At 36.0% G+C, this 21253-nt stretch overlaps 3 protein-coding genes across 3 annotated transcripts; 1 reads left to right on the top strand and 2 right to left on the bottom strand.

The window, feature by feature from the left end:
* The first annotated feature begins 3552 nt into the window (after positions 1-3552).
* Positions 3553-13255, top strand: calcoco2 (calcium binding and coiled-coil domain 2). The gene is made up of 14 exons (XM_067369747.1): positions 3553-3680; positions 4054-4257; positions 4422-4524; positions 6583-6743; positions 6859-6984; positions 7569-7649; positions 8618-8733; positions 8832-8901; positions 10377-10532; positions 10642-10827; positions 10939-11025; positions 12712-12880; positions 12983-13005; positions 13093-13255. The coding sequence occupies exons 2-14, from the start codon at positions 4081-4083 to the stop codon at positions 13252-13254; spliced, it is 1617 nt and encodes a 538-aa protein (XP_067225848.1). The 5' UTR covers positions 3553-3680; positions 4054-4080; the 3' UTR covers position 13255.
* Positions 13256-13737: 482 nt separating this feature from the next.
* Positions 13738-15909, bottom strand: snf8 (SNF8 subunit of ESCRT-II). The gene is made up of 8 exons (XM_067369748.1): positions 15605-15909; positions 15470-15520; positions 15222-15360; positions 14898-15002; positions 14619-14691; positions 14393-14534; positions 14239-14313; positions 13738-13876 (listed from the first exon to the last, which is right to left on the bottom strand). The coding sequence occupies exons 1-8, from the start codon at positions 15656-15658 to the stop codon at positions 13739-13741; spliced, it is 777 nt and encodes a 258-aa protein (XP_067225849.1). The 5' UTR covers positions 15659-15909; the 3' UTR covers position 13738.
* Positions 15910-19233: 3324 nt separating this feature from the next.
* LOC137008322 (gastric inhibitory polypeptide-like) lies at positions 19234-20213 on the bottom strand. The gene is made up of 5 exons (XM_067370289.1): positions 20186-20213; positions 20003-20090; positions 19653-19787; positions 19472-19567; positions 19234-19399 (listed from the first exon to the last, which is right to left on the bottom strand). The coding sequence occupies exons 2-5, from the start codon at positions 20083-20085 to the stop codon at positions 19390-19392; spliced, it is 324 nt and encodes a 107-aa protein (XP_067226390.1). The 5' UTR covers positions 20086-20090; positions 20186-20213; the 3' UTR covers positions 19234-19389.
* Positions 20214-21253: the final 1040 nt, after the last annotated feature.

The raw sequence follows: 21253 nt of genomic DNA, 5'->3' as shown, positions 1-21253 counted from the left end.
CTGGTGTAAAATTGTAATTTTTAATAAAAAATACATATATATTTCATTGTTTTTATAGTGTTTTGTTTCCCTTATCTTGTCTTAGCTACTTTTTGTCAAAGCTTAGTATTTTTTGTACTGAAAAAAAAGTTTTTCAATATTGTTACATAATGATGAGACCCCACTTAGAAAATGGACAAAATTCATCCTCAAAATATTTGTGATTTCATAATATGTAGATATAAATCCAACTGAAAAATACATGTGAAAAGATGACTTTCAGTTAGTCAAACAGCACATAGCAAATAGTGGAGCTCTGCAGCCATTTACTGGTAAAAGTGATACAAACCCGAAGTTGGGACACTGTACAAATTGTGAATAAAAAAGGAATGCAATAACTTACAAATCTCATAAACTTATATTTTATTCACAATAGAATATAGATGACATATCAAATGTTGAAAGTGAAACATTTTGAATAAATATTAGCTCATTTTGGATTTCATGAGATTTACACATTCCAAAAAAGTTGGGACAGGTAGCAATAAAAGGCCGGAAAAGTTAAATGTACATATAAGGAACAGCTGGAGGACCAATTTGCAACTTATTAGGTCAACTGGCAACATGATTGGGTATAAAAAGAGCCTCTCAGAGTAACAGTGTCTCTCAGAAGTCAAGATGGGCAGAGGATCGCCAATTTTTTTTTGCTGTGGCAAAAAATAGTGGAGCAATATCAGAAAGGAGTTTCTCAGAGAAAAATTGCAAAGAGTTTGAAGTTATCATCATCTACAGAGCATAATATCATCCAAAGATTCAGAGAATCTGAAACAATCTCTGCGTAAGGGTCAAGGCTGGAAAACCATACTGGCTGCCTGTGATCTTCAGAGGCCCTTAGACGGCACTGCATCACATACAGGAATGCTACTGTAATGGAAATCATAACATGGGCTCAGGAATACTTCCACCGTGCCATTCGCCGTTGCCGGCTAAAACTCTATAGGTCAAAAAAGAAGCCATATCTAAACATGATCCAGAAGCGTAGGTGTTTTCTCTGGGCCAAGGCTCATTTAAAATGGACTGTGGCAAAGTGGAAAACTGTTCTGTGGTCAGACAAATCAAAATTTGTCAAGTTCTTTTAGGAAAACTGGGACGTCACGTCATGCGGACTAAAGAGGACCAGGACAACCCAAGTTGTTATCAGCGCTCAGTTCAGAAGTCTGCATCTCTGATAGTATGGGGTTGCATGAGTGGCATGTGGCATGGGCAGCTTACACATCTGGAAAGGCACCATCAATGCTGAAAGGTATATCCAAGTTCTAGAACAACATATGCTCCCATCCAGACATCGTCTCTTTCAGGGAAGACCTTGCATTTTCCAACATTTCAATGCCAGACCACATACTGCATCAATTACAACATCATGGCTGCGTAGAAGGATCCGGGTACTGAAATGGCCAGCCTGCAGTCCAGATCTTTCACCCATAGAAAACATTTGGCACATCATAAAGAGGAAGATGCGACAAAGAAGACCTAAGACAGTTGAGCAACTAGAAGCCTGTATTAGACAAGAATGGGACAACATTCCTATTCCTAAACTTGAGCAGCTTGTCTCCTCAGTCCCCAGACGTTTGCAGACTGTTATAAAAAAAAAGAAGAGGGGATGCAACACAGTGGTAAACATGGCCTTGTCCCAAATTTTTTGAGATGTGTTGATGCCATGAAATTTAATCAACTTATTTTTCCCTTAAAGGGTCATGAAACCCCCCTCTTTCTGCTCAAGTCTAGCTCACAATCTTTTTGAAAAATGCAACTTAAATGGGCGTGGTGGCTGTGAGAAGAGGGGAGGGGAGAGGAGAGGAGAGGAGAGGAGAGGAGAGGAGAGGAGAGGGGGGAAACTCTCATCGCCAGTAGCCCATGCATATCGACGGTTACTAAAAATCAGTGGTAAAACATGAGGAAATTACTACATTAAAAAAAAAAAAAAAAAAAAGTTAAAATCTAATGAAATACACTGACACTTTATTTTTGTCTTTTCAAGAGTTACTGAATGCCCTGCTACATATATCCTACAGTAATCGTAATTCTATTTAAAACATATTAATGTACATGTGTAATTACAGTCATTATAAAATATATAGTTGTTTATATACACACTATACATGCATATATTTGAAAAAAAAAAAATAACGCTTAAAAAAAAACCTTGCGTACATAGCATAGATCTACGTGCCGAACCTGCAACACACTCAGTCAGTCAGGCTACGTGCCGACTGGAGCAGAGCAAGCGACCAGTCACATTTAACTTACGCGCGGCTCAACTTCCATAGGAATGAACCGAAAACACTCGCGCTTACCCGCTCGCTCCGCGCCAACGGACACGCACCGTCAGTCAGTCAGTCTCTCTAATTGTTTAGTGCCGTTAACCGTCCTCGTCGTTGGAAAGATCCACGTGGTGTCATGAATAATTAAGAGAGTGTCTTCTCATTGGATAAAAAACTCAGTCTCGTTAATAATTATGAAACACCGATGAGTCATCAAAGCACTATCGTGCTCTGCCACGTCACAGCCTGTGACGTGGACAGGATGAAGATTTTAAACCCGGAAGACGAAAATAGCGTATAAAAACTAAAATTTAACCATTCCCCCCCCCACTATTAAATCTAACAGATGCTAACATTGTCTTCAATGGTGTTCAACACACATACCTCTGTTAAAATCTCAGAAATTTTGGTTTAGGGTTTCATGACCCTTTAAAATGATACATTTTCTCAGTTTAAACATTTGATATGTCATCTGTGTTGTATTCTGAATAAAATATTGAAATTTGAAACTTCCACATCATTGCATTCTGTTTTTATTCACAATTTGTACAGTGTCACAACTTTTTTGGAATTGAGTTTGTATATTTTATTATTATTTATATTTGTATATAATATATTATTTATATAAATTTAAAAGATATGACAAATCCTCCAAATACTGCACAAATATGAAGTAAAACATTAATAATCAGAACAAAATTACATTTGTTTTTGTAAAAAACTATTATTCTGGTACAAAATTACATTTTGTTGACCCTGATGTGACTTTTTTTTTTTCTACACTAACATAAAAACAAGATATCACTCCATTTTTTTATTTTTTATTTGTAGATCTAGAACGTGCCGACAACTACAAAGTTTCATGTCATTTGGACAAAGAGAACTTTTTTTTATATTTTAGCAAACGTTGTTTTGGGTCTTAAAAGACCTTATAAGGGTTAAATACATTTCAGCAAAACATTTTTTGTTATGTTTAATATGTTTTGTAGATAAAAGTGCTCGAGCGACCTACTATTGCTTTAGTTAGTTGCCCCTCAGGCAAAGTCTTCTGTTTGGGAGCATATCGTCATGTAAATCATTTGTTAACTTTGTTAATACTGATATATATTTTTAATATACAGTTGAAATGTATATACATGGGTATATCTAATGAAAGAATACATAATTGGAAGACTACTTTAGGATGGTCAGTCCCCTCATAATTCATATCATGGATGACATACGGGAATCCCCAGTAAGACACTATAGGTAGTGCCCGACCTGTGCATAGAACTACATCTCCCAGATTGTGTTTACTTTCTGCTCCTATTTATAGCAACACTCTTGTATCGCACTGCCTGTTGAACAACACGGTCTGGACAGCGGCAGAACGAGGTTCAGGTAACATTTTATTTATGGAAGTTGTTTATTGAGAAAATATCACCAAATTACATGAGTAAACACGTCCACGCTTGGGTTTTCCCAATGACTTTTGCTGATTTTTAAACTATAAAAAGTTTTTATTTTAAGATTATAAAGCTATATCGTGTTTAGGCTACTTAAACGTTGTCTTTATATTTTTGACTTATTTACATAACGTTACCCGAAGGTAACATTCAAACAAAACCAGTGTGTTGTCAGTCGATGTTGTCTTTTTTTGTATAGTTAGCTACGCCCTTGACATAAATGAAAGTGAAAGAACACAGGCTAACTCAAAAACAAAGTCAACCATACACTAGCGTTTTACTAAAATAAACTTTTGACGAATTGAAAGGTGACGGTGTCCCCCATAAATCTCGGGATGAGTGACGGAACGGAGGAAGAGACTGTTCCCGTTGTAATGGAGACCTCGTCATACTCGCAGGTAGTTTTCAACGATGTTCCTCCATCATATCCGCCAAACACCCCAGTTTCGTGCTGGTACACTCTCACCGGTGCTCTGCAGCCCAACCCGAGGGACTGGATCGGTGTCTTCAAGGTCAGTAGCCTAATTAATAACATTAACTCATTTACACTTTACAGACTCTAGGATTTCCTGTGATTGCCTATTTATTATGGTCACACATGGCACGTTTTACATTTAATAATGGATAAAGATGTACTATAATATTTCTTTTAAAGAATTTAAATAAATCTGTTCAGGTTGGATGGAGTTCGACACAGCAGTATTTTAACTATGTATGGGTGGAACCTTGCCTGGACAATGTTGGACCTGAACCGCTTGTGCAACATGTGGTTTTTAAAGGTATAGGCATCTTCCTGTTTCTCAGTTCAGCTTCAAAGGGATTTAAGCACTGCACATTTTAGATTTCTGCTTTATTGATCATAACTATCCAGTATTTTGCTCCATAAACTGTCTGACAAGTTCATCAATATTTGTGTTTCTTTAAGACTGTTCAAAGTCGATTACATAAAAAATGTAGATTTGTCTAAAAAATGTAGATTTGTCTACAATTTGATAACAAAAAGTATGATTGACTGCCCTTGACTAAGTGGGTCATACTAGATCTTAAGACACTGTTTTAAAATGATGCCTATGTTCATACAACTTGCCCCTGGTGTAATTACTGTGCATCATTGCTGTGGGTGTGACATTGTGCTGCTATTTTAGTAAAGACAGGACCACTAACTTGAGTGGTCCACATCTACTCATCACGTTACTCAAAGGTCCTAAATCAAGGGACCTTGTGATGTGTCAAATGTCTCAAGAATTTGGTTTGCTGCCATGCACCACTTTCTTGGCAGTTAATTAAGTGTGGAGCAACTGGGTGAGGATTACTTGAGCATGGCGGGGTAGTTTTTTATTTTTTTTATATCAAATACATATTTAAATATTTTTTTTGATCTCAAGTGATAGAATAGACATTAGACTTTTGACCTTAATAATCTATGGATGCACTCATAATAACCTTCTGTGAAGGACATCAAAACAAGATGTCATAGAAAGTATACCCATGATGTGAAGCTTTACCTTTTAAATATGAAGATACATTTCTAGCTCTGACCGATGTTAAATTGTAATTTGGCCACCCCTGAAATAGGTCATACCATTAAAGGCTTAGTTCACCCAAAAATTCTGTCATTACTCACCCTCATGTCTTTCCACACACGTAAGACCTTCATTCATCTTCGGAACACAAATTAAGATATTTTTGATGAAATCCGAGAGGTATTTTTCTATTCAATAGACAGCAATTTAACAACCACTGTCAAGGTCCAGAAGGTTACTAAAGACATTGTTAAAACTGTCGACTTGAATGCAGTGGTTCAACCTTAATTTTATAAAGTGACAAGAATATTTTTATGGGCAAAAACAAAACAACAATAATGACTTTATTCAACAATATCTTCTCTTCTCATACGTTGTTTATGTCCAGCACTTCCAGGTTCTATGTCAGAACGCCGACTCATTATTGGCCGGCTCCTGCCTCAGTATCACACGTATGCGTATTCCCATTAAGATTGAACCACTGCAGTCGCGTCGACTGTCTTAACGTTGTCTTTAATACCTTTCTGGACCTTGAAAGTGTTGATTATATTGCTGTCTATGGATGAGTCATACATCTCTCTGATTTCATCAAAAATATCTTAATTTGTGTTCCGAAGATGAATGAAGGTCTTGCGGGTTTGGAACGACATTGAGGGCGAGTAATAAAGTTAATTTGAGTTCATTTAAACAAACAACAACAACAACAACAACAAAAAAGTTGAGAAAGCTTTTGTAACATTATCACTACTGTTCAAAATTTTGGTGTCATTAAGAGGTTTTTTTTTGGAAAGAAATTAATACATTTATTCATCAAGGATGCATTCAATCAAAAGTAACAGTATAGACATTTAAAATGTTGCAAAAGCTTTAGATTTCAGATAAATGTTGTTCTTTTAAACTTTCCATTCATCAAATAATCCTGAAAAAAATTTTACACTTTTCAACTGTTTTCAACATTGATAATAATAAATGTTTCTCAAGCACCAAATCAGCATATTAGAATGATTTCTGAAGGATCATGTGACACTGAAGACTCGAATAATGATGCTGAAAATTCAGCTTTGCCATCACAGGAATAAATTGCATTTTAAAATATATTCAAATAGAAAATAGTTATTTTAAATTGTAAAAATATTTCACAATATTACTGTTTTTGCTTTATTTTGGATCAATAAATGAAGTCTTGGTGAGCAGAAGAGACTTCTATTAAAAACTTTTAAAAATCTTACCGTTCAAAATCTTTTGATCGGTAGTGTATACTTGAATATATACTAAATTCTGACTCTATATGATACTGATTTTTTTTGTTCTCAGAGAGCTACCTGCCCAAGGATGATGGGGAGTTTTACCAGTTCTGCTATGTGGACAGCAATGGCTATGTCAAAGGAGCCAGCACCCCATTCTGCTTTCAAAACCCAGCAGAAACAAGCCTTGACTGCAGCTTGGAGAAGGACCTGTTGGTTATAACAACACAGGTACAACCTGGACACCATGTGGTGTTAAAGTTTCTAGTAGCTCTTTCTTTCTGCTAGCCACTAAAAGATTAATACTAATAACAAATTTCCACAAAATCTTTTGTTGAATGAGTAGGAGCAGGCAGAAAAGATGGAGAAAGAGAAAGAGGACTGTGTCAAAGAGATTGAGCACTTAAAAGAAACAAATAAGATCCTGAAAACTGAGTTGGATGAAAGACTGCACGAAATCCGCCGTCTCAGGGTTAGTCAGATTCTCTTCTTTTACAACACATGGAAAATGTATGTACTTATTATGTACAGTATTTGTGCTACCTCCAATTGTATTGAATGTTGTATTGAAGGTCAACTGACTGTCATGTAATGTCTCATGCCATTTTTAGACATCTGTCTTTGTGTAGTGGGGAATGTTGTACTACTTGTTGTCCTAATCAGTGTCTTGTTAGTAGTATTTATATTTTATAGTAGTTTTTTTAGTAGTATTGTATTTATAGTATTTATATCCTATAGCTTTCCATTTGCATTTTTTAATTTCAGTTAGTTGTCAAGGCAACATTTCAAATTTTCAAATTATTTTATTTCAATTCAGTAACCAACAGCTATTTTAATAGTTTTTTGCTAGTTTTAGTTAACAAATGACAACACTGGTTCTACTACATTGCTCTTGTTCTATTTGAAATCTTTTTATTGATATTTATCAACCCAATACATAATGATACATTCAATGAAAAATAAGAGATTACAGATTGTCTCAACATTGTTCTTGTTCTGACAAAACATCACTGTATAATAAAGTGATCATATATGTGCCTTTATATTAAACTGCAGAGCTCTCTAGATGATGTGAAGCCAAAGGATAACCCTGAAACACCACTGCCAGATGTACAGAGTTTTAACTTCACCGAACAGGTAAAGATCAAGTTGAAATGTCTGTAATGTGTGTTGTTCACACTTGGCAGGTTTGGTTCTATTAAAACAGTTTATTGTGATTGCTCCGTTAGTGTGGTTCTGCCATCTGAACCCTGGTGCGCACCAAACAAGTGGACCAAGGGTGCTTTCACACCTCACTCATTTAGTTTGGTTGAATCGTATTAGAATTCGTTTTCCCCTTTGGTGCGGTTCGTTTGGGCAGGTGTGAAAGCAGCAATCGCACTCAAAAGCGGACCAAACAAGCGTACCATGACCTCCTTGAAGAGGTGGTCTTGGTACTCTTTCAAACGAACTCTGGAGTGGTTCACTTGAGATGTGAAAGCAATCCAAGACCATTGAAAAGATGGGCCTCAGTCCGCTTTCAAACAAACTCTGGTGCGGTTCGATTGAAAAATGAATGCAACATGGGCCGAAGACATGTAAACGAATCAAAAACAGGACATGATGTCACGAGATGCGACCCTAGAAAGGACAGAATGCTCAAGCGTAGCTGTTTTTTCTCATCATTGCCCATCACAGTTGGATAAAGGCGTCTCCTTTCAGCAGATCTTCGTTTGTGTGTTTGACCAAGGGATTCCTGCCGCTGTTTTGACTCTTTTACACATTTTATAAGCTCTTCACTAGTTGTCTGTCAGCTCCATCATATAACATTATATGTACAAACACGCGTTTAGCCAAGCAAACGGCATTGTTTTGGATGTTTGACAAGTTCAGTTGCAAAATATACACCATAAAAGCCATTTCTTTTTTTTTTTTATCATTAGGTTCAGTGTTAAAAATGACAGTGTGTACGCCATGCGAACAAGGACTAAATGTATAATTTTCTTTTTTGGTCTTGACCAAAAGAACCAAGAGAACCAAACTACAAGTGTAAACACACTCTTAATCTGTCTTATTGAGATTTGTATGAGATATGTATGACTTTTATCAAACAAAATTATTCACAGTCACTGAACAATCTTCATGAAAAGTATGATAGAGCTGTTCAAAAGATCCACTTGCTCAAAAAAGAAAAGGCTGAGTTACAGGAACAGGTTGAACTCCATGATGCAGAAATCATCAGGTGAGTTTCCTCATTATGGAAATCTCTGTTTCGACATGTTTTTTTTATGCAAACATTTTATATGTAAAAAAAACAACATATGTGTCATTTTTCTCCAGGCTGAGTACCTTACTGAAAGAAACTGAACAAAATTACAACAAAGTACAGGACCAGGCCAAGTTGCTACAGGTTTGCAAATGCTTTCTCATGATGTGTTCTTACCATTAATGATAACTGAGTCATTCTACGAAACAGGTACGATTTGGACTTACACATTTTTTTTTTATTTTTTTTTTACCAAAATGTATTACTTTTCTGAACACCCACAACATTAATGACATATTTAACTTCCAGAAAAACATATTTTCCCATCTTCGGCATCAAATCCCTATTATTGTTGGTCATTATTTTAAGTTATGGACACTATGGAAGCTCTCTGAATATTATTATAAAATGTATTTGTGATAAAATCAACATTTTCCTATTAATCAGATGTCCCTTACACTAATTCAGTAATTGCAAATATAAAAAGTTACATAAAATCTCACACTTTTGCTATACTAAAGCCTGAAATGGGCACTTTTTGTGACAGCAACCTCATCATCAAGGCTTAACTTCAGCATTTGAACTAAAATCAGTATTCTTATGATTGCTCTGAACAAACTTTAATTACCTTTTCATAAACCTGAAATAATAATAAAAATGTTGGTGTGACGGGGTTGAGATTTTTTTTGTTGTCCAAATTGGCCAATGCTCTAAATCTAGTGAATAAATGGAGAGCACATGGCATGCATGATATTAAGAAATCATGAATAATGTTGAAATAACAAAGATAATTTTCACAAGTAATAGTTTTTTATCTTTAATTGATGTAACGGGGTTGAGTCGTTAAGCTTGACACAATTTCACAACATAATTTAGTTAGAATTATTAAAGAAGGTGGTAACTTGCCTGTGTCTGCTCACAATGTTGTTCAGAAGACTTCTATGATGTCACTTCCTATTAATGATGTCACATAAGTATCAGTTCATTATGAAGAGAATGGTTTGTGTAACGGGGTTGAGGGGTTACTGAGGTACGGAATTAATAATGTGATTTTAATGAATAATTATGAATTTACTTAGAAAAAAACATTACCAGCAAAAAAGCACAGATGGATATTTATGGGAATGGCAAAATGTATGGACTTTTTTCTCTTATTATTATTATTTATATCCCAAGTACACTTGAGGGACAGGACAAAATAGGTGGTGTCAACTAAAAAAAAACTAAATAATTTCTAATATAAAGATAAGATGTATGTCATGTTTTTAAACATTATTAAAGAAGACATTTCAATTAACACAAAAAGCTTTTAAAAATATATTTTGGTGACCCAATAGATAAAACACACTGAAAAAGGTCAGAGGGACTCAAATCGTACCGGTTTCATGGAATGAGTCAATTAAGAATGAATTGATTTATTTCTGTAGAGCCTGTCTTGGTAATCCATGACAAGATTAAAGACACAAAAATACAAGAGATAAAATGAAAAGTAAACAAAATCAAATTAATACAAAAAAGGCAGGAGAAACAAGTTGTGGCATGAGTCAGAGTAAATAAACATTTCTGAGCCGGTCTGTGAGCTTTGCCTGTTGCCTTCAATGTCATTTTTATTATTTTAGGTGGATGTGCAAAGCAGCAGGAAAGACAATGAGAAATTGCAGATTGAAATCCAGGAGCTCAGGATGAAAAAGACTATGGAGGATCGGAGTGCTGAAAACAAAGCATTACAAACATCCATGTCAGAGCAAGGAGCACAAGAGAAAGAACAAAAGAAAGTGAGGCTTGCCACTAAGGCTTTAGAAGTTTGAAGCATCATGTCTTCAAATCATTCGTCAGTAATAACTGTATCGTCATCAAGTAATCTCTCTGTAACCGATCACTCAGGTACAGATTCAGGCTCTGCTAACTCAGCTGACAGAAGCCAGAGGACTGCTTCGCAGCGAGGTGCAGAACTGTAAAGAAGCGTGCAAGCGTGCAGAAGGAGCTGAGCAGGAATTGAAGGAAGTGAAAAAGAAGCTGGAGGAGATGACCTTAATACAGGCTGAGGGTGAGAAATCCAATCAAATCCAGGTATTGAACAGTGTCTTGGTTTTTAAACTTATGCATTTTACTTTAAACTTTAGTTTTTGTGAGTATTAATAAGTATTTCAATCCTGATTCAAAATAATTTTGTCATTACAGAAACACCTTCAGCAGGCACAAGACAAAATTTACGAAATGGCAGAGACATCAAGATTAGACAGAGAGAGGCTTGAGAAAAAAAATGAGGTAATCTGTTTTGTTATGACACAGATTAAACATCACTGTTAGGTACTTTACCATTCAAAAGCTTGGGGTCGGTAAGATATTTTAATGTTTTTGAAAGAAGTCTCTTATGCTCACCACCACCTGCATTTATTTGATTAAAAATACAGGTAAAACAGTAATACACTTGCCCGGCCAAAAAAAAAAGTCGCTGTTGGATTTTAATAAGCAAATACTTAAGAGTCTATGGATGGATCATTATTACAGTGATTATTATGTTTCTAGCATGTTATATGTTTGGCAATGGTTCTTTTAACACTAAAAGATGGAGTGTGTAGCTTTTCTTTTCTTAAACAACCATGTATTAAAGGGTTAGTTCACCCAAAAATTCTGTCATTTATTACTCGCCCTCATGCCGTTCCACACCCATAAGACCTTTGTTGATCTTCAGAACACAAATTAAGATATTTGTTGAAATCCGATGGCTCAGTGAGGCCTCCATAGCCAGCAATGACATTTCCTCTCACAAGATCCATAAATGTACTAAAAACATATTTAAATCAGTTCATGTGAGTACAGTGGTTCAATATTAATATTATAAAGCGATGAGAATATTTTTGTGCACCAAAAAAACAAAATAACGACTTGTATAGTGATGGCTGATTTCAAAACACTGCTTCATTAAGCTTTGGAGAGTTATGAATCTTTTGTGTCGAATCATGATTTGGATCACGTGTCAAACCGCCAAACTGCTGAAATCATGTGACTTTGGTGCTCCGAACTGCTGATTCGACACAAAAGATTCACAATGCTCCGATGCTTTCTGAAGCATTGTTTTCAAATCGGCCATCACTAAATAAGTTTTTTTTTTTTATAATATTAATATTGAACCACTGTACTCACATGAACTGATTTAAATATGTTTTTAGCACCTTTATGGATCTTGAAAGAGGAAATGTCATTGCTCCCTGTGAAGGCCACAGTGAGCCATCGGATTTCAACAAAAATATCTTAATTTGTGTTCCGAAGATCTTACAGGTGTGGAACGGCATGAGGGTGAGTAATAAATGACAGAATTTTCATTTTTGGGTAAACTAACCGTTTAAGATGATCATGGCCATATTCCAGGATGACAATTTCAAGATTCATCAGGCTCAAATTGTGGGAGGGAGAATTGGCACTGACCTTAACCTCTGTAAGTTTTTGGGATGTGCTGGAGAAAACTTTACAGAGTGCTCACCTCTTGCATTGTCAATACAAGATCTTGACCAAAAAATGATGCACCTCTCGATGGAAATAAATGTTGTGATGTTATTTCCATCAAGAGGTGCATATACTCCCACATGTGTCAAAGTAGCCAGAGCAACTTTTCTTTATTTACGGATATGTGACGCATGTACGCAATTTCCTGCAAAAACCATCCCATTTAAAATAAAAACAGGTTTAATAGGTTTACCATAGTGAATCAGGGTAAGACAAAAAGGATTAAATAGAAAGTTCAAAAGGGCAGCATTTATTTAAAATGTCAGTTACCGTCACTTTTGTAATAATGTGTCCTTGCCAAATAAAAGCTGTACTGACCCAATATTTTGAACAGTAGTATATTTTAAAAACTTCAGGGCACTGAACTACATGCCAGTAAATTATTATTTAATAATTGTTATTTTATTATTATTTGATGTAGTCATTCTTTTTCCTTTTTATCTCCAGGAACTGCAGGCAGAAGTAGATAAACTTCGTAGGGCATTGTTTGACTACCAGGTCGCATCTGTTGCAGCAATGTCGGATCAACTTCCCAACCCTCAAAGCCCACCCGCCTCCCAGGAGCAAACAAACCCACCTGACTCTCATTTTTATGAGAGCATTGATGATTTGACAGGTTGGTACAATAACAGTATTTATAAAAGGAAATTGTTTGTCTTAAATCTTGTCTTAAAATTAGTGTGTTAATCTGATAACCTATTTTATTTGTACATTATAGCAAATCCTGCAGAAGTAATAGAGGTAATGACTTTTCCTTATGAATATTTTAAAAAATGAGATTCCACAGAGGTCAAAATGTTTGAACTGTATGCATTTCCTTATGTACAGATTCGGGTGTGTCAGCACTGTCAGGAGAGATTTCCTGGCATCAGCGAGGATGAATTAGAACAACATGAGCAATCTCACAAAGTGTGTCCTTTCTGCACTCTGGTCTTTGACGACTGGGAACAGCAGACATTTGAAGATCATGTTTACGGTCATGAGGATTAGTCAGTTCTGATTTCTAAATATGATATAATGTATTTAAGAAAATACGGTGTCTCTTTTTAAAGTACTGAATGGTCCAGGATCTTCTAGATATGCATCACTTCTCTTTTATTATTAGCTATTATCTATCTAATAGGGAAATTCTTTTTTTTTTATTATTATGCAGTGATTGCAATATCATTGAAGAAATTGGAACAAAACAAATTTATAAATAGAAGATATAATACTGATATAAGATAAAACGATTGCCATTTTCTTTTATTTACCAAAACTTTTTTCCAATGGTTAATCTTTCAATATTTAAAATAATAAACATATAAAACATATTGAGACTTGTTGGATTGTGAGAAATGTGACTAAGTGGATGCTTTTATTTCTCAGTTTTTCCTCTCATACAAGCTTGACTTACACAACACTGCGACATTCTTTGACCTTCGCCTTAATTTCCCTCTCCATGACGATGTATTTACAAAATAATGTCTTATTCTCAAGGTGTCATTTGGCTGGCCTCCTCCGGTGTAACGTCTTGCGATAACATTTCCGAGAACAGAGCGGGCAGCCAGTACTGTGGCTCCCCTGCAGCTTGGGAGTCCAGCCATGCTAAGCCTTCTTTCAGCAGGTGATCCTGGAAAAAAAGTGCAAAAGAGGACCTATTATGCTTTTTTACACTTTCTTTAGTGTCTAATGTTGCTGTTAGAGCGAGAAAAAGGTCTGTAAAGGACCAACTATGGTTGCAAGTTCTGTCGTTACCAATACAATTAATGCTTTTGGGAAATGCACCCCAGACTGTTACTGACAGACTGGGAAGAGAGGTGCTACAACAATGTAAAATGTGAAAAATAGGTTGTTTTTTGAACATTCAAGCATGAAAACCTACTCTAGTAGACCACAAAAACAAAATCAAGACTTTGTAAAAGGACATAACTCCTCTTTAATATATGATGTAAAAGCATTCAGAGTGGTGTTTTGTTTTTCCTGCACACTTACAAGGACATGACAGGCCCGCTCTCTCTCCCACTTGAGGCCGTCTCTGATCTCGCTTACGGTCACATAGCCCTTTTTCTGTAAAACATGGCCAATAATCAGATCTGACAACACAGAAGTGTAAAGGCCTCAGACTTTGTGTCTTAGTATTGATTACCTCTGCTAGCTGAAGGACAACAGTGTGATCCATGTTGAGCTCTGCTGGGACCGACTGGACTAGATAAGAACCTCCAACGGGAATCATCCCAAAGCCATTTCCCATAGCCTTGAGCTTCTTGATGGCCCGCACCAAGTCATCCCTGAGTGACGACATTAATGGATGGTAAGAGAATTCATGTGCTCAGAATAGCTGGAGAACACTATGTACAATCAAAGACACTCACTGGCTCACATCTTGTGCAAACTTCCCTCTTCCTTTCAAGACACGGTGGTGAAGTTCCTCCAATGTGATGAGACCTAAACAGATAAATTAATTTATTGATCAATAGTTACATTTATATATTATTTTTACTGAAAGTGAAAGGTTTTAGGGAGTCATTTTGGGCAGTTAGATGGTCATTATCTCCAAGGTAAAAAATACTAGCATCAATATAGACCTGTTTTATTGACATGAATTACAATAAATGCGCTATCCTTTAAAACTATGAACTGACAAAACCTACCACCATTTCTGTGTTTTAGAGCTAAACAGACTTCAATGATCTGTACACCAAGCTCATAGTAGAAATCTCCCACTCCAAGCATCTCAGACCAAAATCCTTTTCCAGCTGTACGAAAAAATAGTTCATAAAGTCATACAACTTTTTTAAAATTCTTATTAATTCTAACTATGTATAATTATATTTACAATAATGTATAACTTCTATAATAATTATACTATACATAATGTGTATATATTTCATATGAGCACACTGTACACCCTAATATTTAATAATAAAATTACATAATTTTCTGCTTAAAGGGAAACATTTATGATAAATACATACATGCAAGTGGATCAACACCTATAGTGGCACACATCTCTTGGAACTGCACCCTGAATTGAGAGTTTTTACGGATTTCTTGTTTATGCTTGCTGGCAAACTCCTCCAAATGGGTCTTAAAGGTTTCCAATTGTTTTGACATCTACAGGGACAACACATACAGTCTGATTATAATGGGGCTAATGTTGTTTTACATCTGTGAGGTTTACTCGCATTCAAAATGCATGTCTTGCTCATCAGGATATACGCACCTGTGCAATCTGATCCTCAGCAAGGACAGTACCTCTCTCTTTATACTTTGCCTGTGAAAGTAAACAAAAAAGCTGGATGAAAATGCAAAATAATTTGCCTAGTTAATAAATCTCGCAGAAGTGCTGTGATCAAACCTCTGCAAGTTTCTTTTTGGCAATCGCTCCAGCTCCGACTCCTCTTCTGTGCATGATGTCTAAATAAGAATATATAAAATACTACAAAATGAAACTGTTTTTCCCTGTTCTGATAACTGTAGTAACTGACTTCCTATTCAGCTGAATAGCTACATAGTCACAAATCGAGACAGAATATGACAACGCAAGCAAACTAAACCAGATATATTACAATGAAATAAACGAACAGTGCTGTTCTCTTTCTATGCTCTTTATCTGAAGTTTCCAACAGTCCAGGAAGAAGACATCCACAGTTGTGTATTATTTCTTCTGTACACGAGTAAGGTCTCGTCGTCACTAATGTTTTGGTGAATGTGTCCGATAACGACACCCATCGGACTGGAGAGCAACTGACGAGACAAAGTTCCGTGGTCAAGTTATTTGTGAAGATCCTGATGATTAATCGCATGAAAATGTTTCCTTTGCACTCAAAATATAATTTCTGCAGTTTAAAACACAAAGCGACATTATCACAAACAATCCTCGCTGTCATTAAACAAAAATAATATTTTTTAAATAACAGCTTAAATTTATGTAGCCTAATTGCTTTAAAAAAACGCAATTACACACAAGTCTACATAAAACCTAACGTTAAATGTAATTTTAAAAAAAATCAAATAATTAAATTCAATATTCAACAAAATACTGCCCAATACGTGACGAGAATTTCACGAGAACCGTCCCTGTCACGAACGAGTCGTTCAGAGAAGTTTTGTGAACCAAATAAAACTATTTATTGAAAAGAGCGGACTGAAATGAAGGTTTTTGGCGGCATTGCTGCTGCTATTTAGGATTTTATAACAAAACACCGTGTCAGTGAAAGACCTGCCTATTATGTCGTAATAATCGGAGCGCGCTAAATTGGAATGTTGAACATCAGTCTGGCGCAGTTGAGTTCAGGAGGAAAACGCGTGATTAGCAGTGATTTCAGACTGTTGATATTTGCTAGTTCAAATCGGATTTTTGAATATTTGATCAATCTTTTGCATCGGTATCATAGCAGACATATCAGAGAATTGATATTTGCTAGTGATATTTGATTTTGTCAATCCATTGTGATCTTTTGGGATCCATTGTGAAAATGACATTTCTCAGCAAAGTTTTTGGTTGCTTCAGCTTCTTGACAAGACGCCACTCGTCAGGACAGTACAGTAAGAGCAACCAAGAATGTAGCAGCATTCAGGAGGAGCCCATCCAGAGACCTCCAGAAGATACAGACGTGGAGGAAAAGATGGGCTATGAGGACTCTCTTGATGAGATGGAAATATTGCCAGATTTCTCCACTGCGGCAGAACCAGTGTTGATTCAGGTGGAGGAGCCTGAATACCAAACTCCACTTACAATATTTCCACGTTCCTCAACCACAGTAGCAAAGCCATTGTTGATCCAGGTGGCACCTCTACACCCTCTACCTGATGAGGTGGAAACAGGGCCATCTTTCTTCACTGTGGACGAACCACTGATGGCTCAGTTCAAAGAACCTGAAAAGGAAACTCCCCCTGATGAGCAGAAAAAATTGCCATGTTCCTCCATTAAAGTGGCAGGAACACTGATGGTTCAGGAGGCAACTTGGCATCTCACTCTACCTGCAGAGGAGGAAATACTATCTGTGGCAGAACCAGTGATGGTTCAGATGGTTCCTGCTCAGGTGGAGCAAGAGCGTCCACCTGAAAGGCGAGGAAGGAGAAGGACAAAGAACTTCCTCTCTGCTGAGGAGGAAATACTGCCATCTGTAGCAGAACCAGTGATGGTTTACATGGCTTCTGCTCAGGTGGAGCAAGAGCGTCCACCTGAAAGGCGAGGAAGGAGAAGGACAAAGAACTTCCTCTCTGCTGAGGAGGAAATACTGCCATCTGTAGCAGAACCAGTGATGGTTCAGATGGTTCCTGCTCAGGTGGAGCAAGAGCGTCCACCTGAAAGTCGAGGAAGGAGAAGGACAAAAAGGAGAGAAAAACAGTCTCTTCAAAATGTCCAGATGCAACTCCACCACCAGCAAAGCCAAAACTCGCTTGGATGGACAGCCCAATGTCCATGGAAAAGGTGAGAGAGGTTGAAGATGAAACTCCTGAAAAGAAAGAGACAGATAGTGTAGAAATGATAGTGGAGCTGGATCGAAAGAGAATGAAAAAGGAGAGAAAGACTGAATATGCAACTCCTCCACCTGCAAAAGTAAAGCTTGCTTGGATGGAGATGGACAACACAAAAGTCACACATATGAAAAAAAGAGAAGATGAAAAGGAAAGGCTTGAAAGACAAGCAAACAAGATAGAAGATACAAAGACAGAGCAGACAGCAAATATTACTCCACCTCCTGCAAAGGGAAAAAGGATGAACGTTCAGGAGTCTGAATGCAGCAGCAAAATCCGCCAGCAGTCCAGCAGAAGGTGGAAGGGATTTCATCTCTTTCATAAACTGGCAGAGAAAAAGAGCGCTGCAGAGAAAGAGAAGAAGGAGACCAGAAAAGAGGAGAAAATACAAAGGAAGTTACTGCATGAAAAATATGTCAATGATCCATCCATGAAACACCAGCTGATCAACAAATACAATAATTCATATTGCTGTGGTCTCATTCTCTTCGTCTGAACATCAAGAAAATATACTGGTGGTGGAAGAAAGAGACTAAAAGACAAGAAAAGAACAAGAAGATTGAGTTGGGGAGAGAACAGTTCAACACCAGTTCCTGTAAATAAAGTAAATAAAAAACATTTAAAAAAAAAAAAAAAAAAAGTAACGTTATATCAAACATCTGAAAGGTCTGTCTGTCTATAGGTCTATCTCTGTTTATCTGTTTGTTTGTTTGTTTGTGTGATTTTTTCACCTGTAGTCTCATATGTTCACCACCAGATGTCCTACCTGTAGTAGTGATTTCTGGATAATTTCATGTGGCATATTATGAGGTAAAATGGAAATCATTCTGTTGGACTGCTTACATAGTGTTTGTTCAGTATCTTTGACATATAGTTTTTTATTAATATTTTACATTTGTTTTAGTAATTTAGTTGTGTTTTTGCTATTTGTATTATTATTTTTTTAATATGTCTATGTAGTTTTCATTGATATTTTTTTTATAAACTTAGTTAAAGTTAAACTAAATGAAAATGAGAAATGTAACTTTGGCAACTAGATAAAAAAGGATTACTTTTTTATATTTTATAGTTAGTGGTTATTTTATTTCAAGTAACAATTTTTTTATGGTTTTAATTTTAGTTAGCTACCTGATTTACACCTTTTTTAATTTTTTTATGTTTTTTTTTTTTTTTTTATATAAATCCCAATGAATGCGTGGCAAGGTTTATACATCAGGCTCCTGATGTTCTGGATGGTGCAAATGTGTTTTTTTGTGTTACTTATATGAATAAATTATGAAGAGTATGGGATCGGAGATGATTTATCTCTGTGCTGTAAGCATAAATACCTTCAGAAAGTTATTTTTTCAGTTACTTTCAATAAGAGGTGAGGACAGAATCAATTCTGACATAAAGACAAAAAAAAAAAAAAAGGTTTCCCAAATGTGTGGGCCTAACATCATGAGCGAACGACTCTACAGCATTTTTTCTAATGCTAAAAAATCACAAATGATAATTGATGATCTTGAAAACAATTTATTTTTAATTAACAGGTTTTCATTTAGAGATACATGACAAGATATTCAGATAGGCTGTGAAAGATTCTGGTAGTAGACTCATTTGCCCTTCAAATTCGGTCTGTTCTCCAAAGGCGCTTTAAGAGGTGCATCCTGTTCAGCTTCATTGATTCCTGCAGGTCACCAATAAAACAGTTTACATGATGGTAAATCATGATTATTCACACTTCCAGAAGGCAACTTACTTGAATGCATCGGCTTTACTCTGAACCCACATCATGAACTGTTTTTTCAGCAGGTCATTGAAGATGTGGTTGTCTGAATCATCTGCCAAAGTTGGTCTGTAGAAATGAGCATCAGATGCTGCCTGTTACTTTATGTAACCTGAATATGTACCATACATGCTGTCCATTTCCCCAAACTTACTCGCTCTTCTTCTCTCTCTGATTGAGCAGATAGTTTACAAAGTTTTTCTGAACCATCGAGTCCACAATTTTGCTGATGTCACTCGCAATGGTTGATTCAGCATAACGACGGCTAAACTTCTGGATGTCGTTTGAGCTGTTAATGATATTTGAAAAGAAAAATAAAACTGTCTTGACACTTTACAATAAGGTTTTTGATTTTAATAATAGTAAATGTTAAAATTAACATGAACTAAAATGAATAAGTTAGTTCATTTGAACTAACTGTAAAGTGTTGCCACATTTTATATAACATAAACATGTAAATTTATTATTTGAAAATGATTTAATGGTGCTTAATGATTATCTTACCTGATATCAACAGGCCGGGATTCTGCACATGACAACGAACTGCCAAGGCATATCAAAACCAGCGCAAATACTGCAGCCTTCATATTTCCTTATTTAATACGTCAAAACAGATGAGAAAAATGGATATCAAGCATTCACCACCACTGACAACAAATAGTTGAATTCAAATGTCTTTAGACCTACCTTTTCTGGTTTTGTTCCCTATAATGTCTTAAACTGGTGCACACCTACAGCAATCTGCACTGGTCTTTTATACAATGTGATTGACATTAACAGCAGAACAACAACTTATTTTCACATCATTAAACCAATTAATAACGAGGTGAAACATATGCATATCTGATAAGCTTGCTTTTTCTTATAGTCTTAGGTGTCAAATCTATTTGCACTCTTTGTGGTTTGTACTGGACAAATAACATGTTCATGAAACTGAAAATAGTGAAATGACCCCATTAAACCTTTCGATTTTAAAGGCAAACAAAATCTGACTAGTATTTGTTGATGTAACGAAATGTACCAAGCTAATGACTCGAGGTGTACAACCCAACCCTTAAACTTGATTGTCTATTTAAATCTGATAATACTAAAAATGTACTATCAGATTTAAAAAGGCAAAAATCTGACAAAAAAAATCTATTTCTACTATTTCTACAACAACCCCATTTCCAGAAAAGTTGGGACATTTTGTAAAATGCAATAAAATCAAGAATATGTGATTTGTCAATTCTCTTGAACCTTTAACAGACAAAAGTACAAAGAAAAGTTTCCAATGTTTTTACTGACTAAATTAATTGTATTTTGTAAATATAAACAAATTTTGATTTTGATAACTGCAACACACTCCAAAAAAGTTGGGACAGAGGCAAAATAATAATGAAAAGGTTATAGAATATCCAAGTTCAACTGTTTTGAAGCAGTCCACAATAAGCAGGTGAATTGGTAATAAGTGAAGGTTGTGATTGGGTATAAAAGGAGCATTCGTAAGCAAAGATTGGTCATGGCTCACCACTTTGTGCCAAATTTCATGAGAGAACTGTCAAACAAATAAAAATCACATTTCTTAATGCAAGATTGCAAAGTATTTAGGTCTTTCTCCATCTACTATGCATAATATTGTGAAAAGATTCAGGGAATCCAGAGAAAACACAGTTTGTGTAGAGCCAGGCAGATCAACTTATGTTGAATGTGCATGACCTTTGACCCCTCAGATGGCACTGCATGAGAAACCGTCATGCTGCTCTGTTAAATATG

This window comes from Chanodichthys erythropterus, chromosome 19 (assembly GCF_024489055.1).
Source record: "Chanodichthys erythropterus isolate Z2021 chromosome 19, ASM2448905v1, whole genome shotgun sequence".
NCBI classification, from domain to species: domain Eukaryota; kingdom Metazoa; phylum Chordata; class Actinopteri; order Cypriniformes; family Xenocyprididae; genus Chanodichthys; species Chanodichthys erythropterus.
The sequence above is the reverse complement of the archived record's forward strand: the minus strand, read 5'-3'. Positions and strand labels throughout refer to the sequence as shown.